We start from the raw sequence: 9,662 nt of genomic DNA, 5'->3' as shown, positions 1-9,662 counted from the left end.
ATTTGCACAACAACCAGAAATTGACCTCCTATGGCGAAGAGCCGACATCGAGGTGCCAAACCTTCCCGTTGATGTGAGCTCTTGGGGGTAATGATAAACGGCTCGTCTCGCCGTGACCTCTTGAATTCTCAAAACTTCTGTCTCTCCATCCCCCAGATCCCACAAATGAATCGAAAGTTAGATCTCACCCGAATCGCTCAGATTCCAAATGAACAAATTCAAACTTGAAAATGCTCTTTCTGAAGGAAATCCAAAAGGAACTAGAATTTTTGGTGCAATCCCCCAAGAATTGAGACAATTAAATTTTACTAAAATAGTTTCATTAATACTAATCGATAGGGCCTCATTGGTAAGTGCTACAAGATCTCGTATATTGGAACGAACCACAGTGTCAGGGGTTCAAATCCCTCCTCGCCCACAACCAACCCAAAACAAAAGGGAAGTACCTTTCCCAAGCATACGTTTCATGCTTGTTTGAGTAATAGCAATGATATTGAGAACTAGCTATGGGACAATAGGTTTTTTTAGAGCATATGCTAACCAATACAGTAGAAAAGTAAGACAGTAAGAATGCCTTTGTTCACTTGTGAAAATACGGTGCAGTGTGCTTCTTCATTGACAAAATATTGGATCACAACAAATGTTCATTCGACATGTTAAAACTACACAAGTGTTCATTAGCAGCTAAGATTTTACTGCACCAATCCACAATTCCAAGTATTACCAGACATCAAACATTCCAACACATCAAAATGCTATACAAATGAAAGGTAGAGTGGCAATGGGTCAATTACATTCCTATCACCTAAGAAAGCAAACTTATTGCACTGAACTCAGAACAGAAAGTATCTCAACTAGTAAGGAGTTTTAATTACATGAAGGGATCTCAAAGGTTTGCACATTTACTCATCGATTGTAACCTTGGGGATGAAAGCCACAATTGTAGATAAAAAATCTGTTCTCCGATCAGCAAGCGAATAATAAGCCAGAATTTGGCCTTCAATCTCAATGGTTGCATCCTCTCCTTTTTCATTAGGAATGGCGAAGTCTTGTGCTGTTGAAATGAACTTAGTAATCCATTTTAGACGCTTCTTATGTACGTTATTCCAATCAGCTCCAGATTTAAGTCCCGTTTGAACCGCATTAATATAAAAATGAGAATAAAAAATATAGTCATTACAAGCCTCACACAATAGATAAATTTTCAAATATGGTGACTTGATGTGATGGATAACAATCATATTTTTTATTTTAATGAGTAAATAATATGAAATAAACAAGGACTTAATGTATCCCTGAACGCACAAATACCTCAAAGAAGGTAGTCGTAGTATATCATCTCCTAATGCACCTTCACTGAAGGAGCATCTCTTCAATTCTAACTTTTGGAGGCTAGGTAAGCCTTCGAAAAATTCCTTACTCGCATTATCAGATTCCACAAAACTCAAAAGCATCCCACTTTTTGACTATACTTTCCAATATAACTGAAACACACATATGTTAGGACACCATGCTGAAGATGCAAAGCAAGGCCAGTAAGTTTATCATAACCCATCAACAATGATCGAACTCCATTATCAAGCGGAAATTTTGCTATTGTCTCTTTATTTTCAAGTAATGTCAAACGGAATCTATAAAGCTTTTTCAAGTGCGTGCCTACACTTTCTAGGGATGCATTTGTGAGGTCGGATGCAGTAAAAACTAAGAATTCCAATTCAAGGAATCCCTGTGACAAAAGAATTAATCCCGTGTGTAATCATTGTAGTCATGGCTTCTAAGTTGTAATTCTCATCCCCGCATAACCATAGACTTTTCAATTTCTTAAAATTCTGAGCAACAACTCCCAATCCTCTATATCCAATCATGTCCCTTCCCTGTTCAAAAAGACAATCATGTTTAATTACTTAACCTAAGAATTTTATTAATGAACACGAAATATATCACATTCTGCATGGTTGATATTCTTAGACAAGATTTCTAACACTAGACTGATTCTCCACATACATCATAAGGTCGTAATATCTAATGTTCTCAACAGTAAAAAAATTTTATCCATGAAGCACGAACTTCTACTTAGGTGGCTTGTCTGTCTAAGATGCCGACACTTCTCGAAAATTCAAGGATAGTTACAGACACTCCATGTGATATATTGTTTTTTATATATTTTTTTAAATTTTGAAAAAGCTTGAGAAACACTCAACGAACACACCTTGGGCACGTGTGCGATATGACGTCCTTTATTATTCACATTCTTTACAATTTTTGCATGCAAGAAACATGTCGACAAATCATCAAGGATACGTAAAGCTCCATTTTGTAAATTTGAGACTAAAAAAGGATAATGTAGAGTTCATCTTGAACCTCGAATAATCTTAATACAACAAATAGACATTTTTTTTAATTCAAATTACTGAATTAGATTTCACTTTTATATAAGTTTATTGATGTTCCCCCACATATCATGTTCTACCTCTTTAAAAGATCACGTATCAGTGCGTGACTGTCGCACCATATACTTTTTGCATATTTTTATCCATGCTTCTTACTTCTTTATCCATCAACAAATAGACATTTTTTTTAATTCAAATTACTGAATTAGATTTCACTTTTATATAAGTTTATTGATGTTCCCCGACGTCTCATGTTCTACCTCTTTAAAAGATCACGTATCAGTGTGTGACTCTCACACCATATACTTTTTGCATATTTGTATCCATGCTTCTTACTTCTTTATCCATCAAAAAAGAAGACGTGTGTGGCCTACAAAATTACTTATGGCCAATTCTGCCGAAGAAGATATTACATTCAACAATCTAAGGAAAACCAACAAACACTAAATTTCAGGAGAGAATTGGGACATAGAACCCTCCATCCACATGAAGGAAATGCATATGCATGATTACACAAAATAGGAGAGACACAATTTATAAGTTTTACCTTGAGCATTTCCAAGTTGGGACACCTTTCCAATAATTGACAATGACCTTCCATATCAAGCAGAACTGAGTGCAGATCCAATTTTTTAAGTCGAGCAGCAAAATGAAAGACAATCGGTAATTCTTGATTCTCCAAGAGCATAATACCCAAGGAGCACGATTTTTGGGGAAATGCTACCACCGAGCGCATTTTGATCACCTACACCATCTTCTTGTGGTATGTCAAAAAAGCCCCCCCAAAACTCTTCTAATGCAGCCGCATTGCAGAAGAAACCAACGAGGTCAGCAATATCAGTATCCGTACAAATTTTCACCTTGACAAGAGATGCACAGTTTTTGGCTATCAGTTCAAGGTCTCCAGATTCGACTCCAAGGTTGCTCAACAAGTTAAAATTTTCTAGAACTTTATTGTTCAGAGCAAGCTCATGTAGCCATTTCCCATCATACTCACTTATTTCGCTCCCTTCCATATCCAAGGTCCTCAAACTCCTACAAAGAAGTAAAAAAAAAAATTTGAAAAAATGGAACCAATGACATCAACATATCATTCAAATTACATTTTCAAAAGGGGATATATATATATTTAAGGGAAATTCACTTCATACATATGGTTTTGAGGAAAGATAAAAGACATAATCTAATCCATCTATATGTGCTTCATTATCACTATACTCAGGCCAATAACCCCTATTTCCAAAACCAATATATATTCATAGACATGTATTTGGCCACCTGTCCGAGTTATTTATTCACTTGGTTATAATTCTATGATAATTTATTGAAGAAATACATCTTATTTAGAGATTATGGTCGAACTTTCAGAAGCACGGCTCATATAATGAAAAGTTTGGTTAAAGAAGAGAAGGGGAAAAATAATATTGTTTAAATCATATTGCAGCATAAAATAATATCAGATAAAGCAACAGATTAGCAAGTCATTTATAACAAGAAAAGAGAGAGAATAAATAATACGAAGAGAAATTTGTTGAGTCTGATTTTAGTTCAGCAGAAGTACAGGAAACATGCATTATCCAAGTATTTTCTATTGATATGGACAAAGTACATTAACTTTAGCAGATAAAGATAGAACAGAAAGGGATTAATCATTTTCGATAATGCATCATCATCAAAAACTTGTTTTCACAACTAAGCAAAACAGACCCTCATTCCAATAAGGCTAAAGTCATTTTCTTATTTCCACAGGTCTGCATCATTCCAAGTTGGATGCTTTCTTTCTTTTTTTTTCTACATCTAGTAACCCCAATTCCTCTGCAATCCCCTGCTGTACCTTCCATTGGCCTTCTTGGGATTAAAAACACCAAGATATCTAAAATACTATAAATGTGTCATTTTCGACACACTAATTCATTGATCAATGCAATGATTCATCATACATATGAGTACTATCTTTTATCTTTATCTAAGACAATCCTGCTTCCTCGGAAATTTCAATTCAAGATTTTGCTAATCTTGAAATGCCAAGAAAGAACATAGATATGATAGAAAAATAAATAAAATTAGAGAATTGCAGCCTTGTCTAACTACAAAGTAGAAGTAACTTTACTTTTTTATAAGGCTTCGAAACGTGTTAGACATGATTCTAGATGAACTAAACTATCTGAGTGACTTCCTTAACATAGATCTGTTACTTGAGTACACACGTCTATACATACATATATACGGTGCATCAAGAGTTAGTGATACCTAAAGTTTTAAAGAAAATTAGTGAAAAATAGGAAAGGAAACCAGGACATAACAAAATTAATACCGGAGAGAGCGACAGTATCAAGTTTCAACACTTCAAGACCCTTTCCAATTGCTGTAGCAGCAATCAATTTAAGGTCCGAGTCCTTAACTCTCATTCTACGAAGATGCAGCGCCTTCATTTTTTTGAAAGATTTGACAATTTCCTCAATCCAGGGCTTAGCATAGCCGCCCCAGTCATCAGGAATATGGAAGAACTTAGCAAAGTGTGGTTGTCCCCTGAGCTTGAGCGACTCGAGGTTAGGGAACCGCCGCAAGAGGAGGTCCGGAGTGGCGGCATAACACAGTGAAATAGCGACATGCTTTCGCGTGAGGGAATCAATGTTGTGCCACTGTTTGCACACCAGAGAAACCGAAGCCCGATCATGCGGTTCCTTTACGTACGGAATCACGCAGTCCCATACAGCGTAATCTGGTCTTGCGGCTACTTCACCGCTTCCACTTGCCTCGCTCATTTTGGCACTTGAAGATTACAGTAAGAACCAGAGTGGAGAACCCTCTCACGAGACCGAAAACAGAAAATAGAGTGAAGAGTTAAAACAATAGAACCATCTAGAATTTCATCCCATGGCCATGAGAGTGCCAAGTGTCGCCATCAAATTAAACCCCACTACTAAAAGAGTTGCATCAAGTAATGCGACTTTAACCACATTTTGGCAGCATCCAGGGTTCGATTCCTCAACATTATCTAAACATGATCAAACTCATCTTTTTAATTTCAGAAGCAACTTTTAATATTTTAAAAGTCTTGTCAAATGATCGCTATGTGCTGGAAATAGAGTTGAATTAGATTAGGATGTTAAAGAAGGATTTGATCTACAATATATTTATTTAAATTAGTTTTAATAATAAGATAAAGTTTTTAGTTTATTAGAAGAATATTTGAACGACATAAAGAGGGCTTATTAATTGTAATAGGTACCACTGAATATATAATATATGTTATATTTATTCTTGATGGACCAGTATTTCATTGGTCATTTTTGAGCCCATAATGGGTTGGGCTTTTTATTAAAACATTTGGAGGCCCTACTTTCAACCCAATTGATATAGTATTGGCCCATTGAATACTATATATATATATATAAGTTGCTCCCTTTTCTCCTCATGATCTAGACCATAGAAAAGAGGACGGTTCTAGGGCTTGGGTTAGAAAATAATTTTCCATTGTATGCTTCTTGATCTTTTGTAGCCAAAGGAATAGCATGGAAAGTCACTCTCAAGCCATTGGAGATATGTTTTTTTTTTTTCTATTATTATTGTGGGTTCATGCTATGACAATGAGAATGGATTATTAAATCAATTGATGTTTTTAACAAATAGTATCAGAGCAAACCTTCTCATTTTCACAGCTGACATTCTACATTACAAAATACCTCTGTTGGTAATTATTTTGGAGGTTTCGTTGATAATTTTCCTTTAATTGGAATTTGTTGATTATATAATCATGACAAAATGAAGATTTGAAACGGGACAATGGCTTTTTTAAATTATAATGCTTTGTTTTCTGGAAGAGGTTAAAGTTCAACAACCACGAAACGCTTGGAAACTCCTTCGGCGGACAAGTAAATAAAAGATGGACAAAGACTGCCCCCTAGTGATCCAAAGTAATAGCATTTAATAAGAAAAACTAAACATGAGCCAATAATGTGGAAATTGTGGTAACACCCAATTAGGTTTTGAGTGCACTTGATGCTAGACAAATTTGGGAGTTTTTTTTTTTTTTTTAATAATAGATCTATTATTATTATAATTGACAAATGTTTTTTTTAAGGTGTCCATGGATGAATTATGTGATATTGTTCCATATTTGTTTTGGAGAAAAGAAATGGATAATTTTATTTGTTTATTTTTCTTTCCTTTTTGGAGTAGAATAAATATTTTGTCCATGTGGATTATATAATTTTGTTGTATGCCAATGGTTTGGAGTGGTTATGTACTCACCTCTCGTGGGACTAGTTATGATAAATTATCGGGATTGTTATATTGTTTATGCTTCCGCTAAATCACATTTTACTAAGATCCATGCGGATAGTGAATTTGCCCTCTCGGTAAATCATTATTTGGTAAGATGTTTACGACGACAAAGATAATAGTTAAGTGCTTGGCACTTGGTGGTCAAATTTTATCCTCTCGATAGTGGGTCATCTTAAGTCCTTGTATTTAATTATTTTGTTTTGTCATGTGTGAGAGCCTTGAGTGTGTCTTGGGCTCTAGCATAGTGCGTAAGAGTTATTTTGAATAAAACTCTAGCATGAACATAAAGTTGCATATTGGATACATTTATGGGGTGCATGTTTCTGTCATTCTATATGTTTAATAAATTATTTATTGTATTCTCCTCAACTTATGGCAATGGAGCTATGTCTCTCTCTTTATCTGCCATCAAAAGTATAACTGGAACAAATTATGAGGATTGGCGTGAGTCTCTCACTATTAATTAGGCCATTATGAATTTGGATTTAGCTTTGAGGGTTGATGTGCCTACCAAACCCACTAGTGAAAGTACTATAGCTGAAAAGACTCATTATGAGCAATGGGTGCATTCTAATAGGACTTGCCTTATGATCATGAAGTACACCATTGACAAGTCTATCAGGCAGAGCATATCTGATACAAATAATGCCAAAGAGTATCTTGAGGCTGTTGGGAAGAAATTTACTAAATTTGACAAGGTAGAAAAGGGAACTTTGATGAAACTTCTTACTACCACAACCTACGATGGGGTCAATGGAGTTAGAGAGCACCTTATGAAGCTTACTCATTTCTTTAACAAGCTGAAAGGGATGAAAGTTGAGTTAGCAAACAGTTTTCTTGTATGGCAAGTACTTGAATCCTTGCCATCTCAGTTTGATGCACTCAAGACTACTTATAATGCTCCGAAAGAAGAATGGAACTCGAGTGAGATGACTGCTATTGTAACTCAAGAAGAAGAGATGATGAAAAAGGCAAAGTCTCATGCTGCTTTTATGGTGACTACTGATAAAGGGAAGAAGAGATTTTTCAAAGGTAATAGTAGCAACTTTAATAGCAACTTCAGTAAGATGAAGAAATCTGGGAGACCTCCTCAACAAGCTACCATAAGTGTTCCAAGTGGGGGCTAAGAATGAAGGTTTCAAGGGCAAGTGTAACTTCTATCATATTTTTGGGCACAAGAAGGTTGATTGTAGGAAGTTTAAGGCATGGTTAGATAAGAAAGGTACACATTCGATACTAGTGTGTTTTGAATCTAATCTAGTCGATGTGTCTTCTGATACTTGGTGGCTAGATACAGGTGCAACCATTCACACTACAAATTATTTGCAGGAATTAAGGAACCTCAGAAGGCCAATTGACACAGAGTCAGTAGTAAACATGGGCGATGGGGTGAAGGTTAAAGTTGAACATATTGGAACAGTCAAACTTATTTTAGCTTCTAAGCATGGTTTGAACTTGTCTAATACTGCTTTTATACCTTCTATTAGAAGAAATCTTGTCTCTGTTTCTATTTTGGATAAATATGGATATGTTTTTCATTTTGGAAATGGAAAGGCTACAATCTATTATAATTCTGTTGTGGTTGGTACTGCTATATTATATGATGGTTTGTATAGAATTAACTTGTTTCCTACTTTAGATTCTATTTCTTCTAGTATATCTGTTGTGAATGCAGTAATTGGTTCTAAGCGTACCAGATCCATTGAAAACTCTTCCATGTTGTGGCATAAAAGGCTAGGTCATATTTCTAAAGAAGGAATAGAAAGGTTGATTAAAGATGGTATACTAGTTGACTTGGATTTTTCTGATTTTGAAACTTGTGTTGCTTGTATCAAAGGGAAGCTTCCAGCGAAAACCAGAAAACAAAAGATTAGTAGAAGGGTGGAAATAGTGGATTTAATTCATACTGATATTTGTGGTCCCATTTCACCTGCTGCTTTGGGAAATTATAGATACTTCATTACCTTTATTAATAATTATTCTCGTTATGGTTACATTGAACTTATACGAGAAAAGTCAGACTCATTGGAAGCTTTTAAGGCTTTCAAGGCTATCGTGGAACTCCAGAAAAACAAGAAAATCAAGGCAGTAAGATCTGATAGAGGAGGTGAGTTTTATGGAAGATATGATGAAACTGGTAGAAATTCAGGACCTTTTGCTAGTTTTCTCGAGGCATGTGGTATTGAGGCTCAGTACACAATGCCCGAAATTCATCAACAGAATGGTATTGCAGAAAGAAGAAATCGTACTCTTATAGATATGGTACGGTGTATGCTTAGTCATTCCACTTTGCCTGATTTTCTATGGGGCGAGGCCTTAAAAACTGCTGCCCACATTCTGAATCAAGTACCAAGCAAGTCAGTTCCTAAAATCCCTTATGAGTTATGGTCAGGTAAAAGGCCTAGTTTGCATCATTTCCGTGTTTGGGGCTGTAAAGCAGAAATAAAGTCTTATAATCCTCAGCAGAAGAAACTTGATCCTAAGACCATCACTGGATATTTTGTTGGCTATTGTGTGGGATCAAGAGGCTTTAGATTATATTGCCCTTCTAATGTTACTAGAATTGTTGAATCTGATCGAGCCATTTTCTATGAGGATGTTTGTGACAGTGGGAGCTCCGCGCCATGTGAAGTTATGTTTAGGGAGGAACATGTTGTTATACCTATTCAGGTCACTCTTCCACCAGTAGTTGAAACACCATTGATGGAGGGAACCAATGCTGCTATCCTAGACCCTGTTGTTCACACTGGGGTTGATGTTGATATGGGGACCGACAATATTATTTTGAGGAGATCACAGAGAATTTGTAGACCAACAATTTCTGATGATTATGTTGTCTATTTGCAGGAGCATGAGTTTGATGTTCGTACATCTCTTGATCCAACCTCTTTTAAGGAGACCATTGATAGTCCTAAATCTTCATTTTGGATGGCGCTATGCATGAGGAGATGGCATCAATGTGTCAAATGGAGTATGGGACTTAGT

At 35.9% G+C, this 9,662-nt stretch overlaps 1 protein-coding gene across 2 annotated transcripts; it reads right to left on the bottom strand.

Moving 5' to 3' along the window:
• Positions 1–626: 626 nt before the first annotated feature.
• Positions 627–5,228, bottom strand: LOC111397089 (coronatine-insensitive protein homolog 1b-like). Of its 2 annotated transcripts, none has more exons than XM_023023824.1 (3): positions 4,705–5,228; positions 2,938–3,425; positions 627–1,874 (listed from the first exon to the last, which is right to left on the bottom strand). In XM_023023824.1, exons 1-2 carry the CDS (start codon positions 5,153–5,155, stop codon positions 3,418–3,420), a joined length of 459 nt encoding a protein of 152 aa, XP_022879592.1. In that variant the 5' UTR covers positions 5,156–5,228; the 3' UTR covers positions 627–1,874; positions 2,938–3,417. The 2 variants fall into 2 exon arrangements, with proteins under 2 accessions (XP_022879592.1, XP_022879601.1); XM_023023833.1 differs by having other exon boundaries at positions 627–1,484.
• Between the last annotated feature and the right edge of the window lie 4,434 nt (positions 5,229–9,662).

This window comes from Olea europaea, chromosome 1 (genome assembly GCF_002742605.1).
Source record: "Olea europaea var. sylvestris chromosome 1, O_europaea_v1, whole genome shotgun sequence".
NCBI classification, from domain to species: domain Eukaryota; kingdom Viridiplantae; phylum Streptophyta; class Magnoliopsida; order Lamiales; family Oleaceae; genus Olea; species Olea europaea.
The sequence above is the reverse complement of the archived record's forward strand: the minus strand, read 5'-3'. Positions and strand labels throughout refer to the sequence as shown.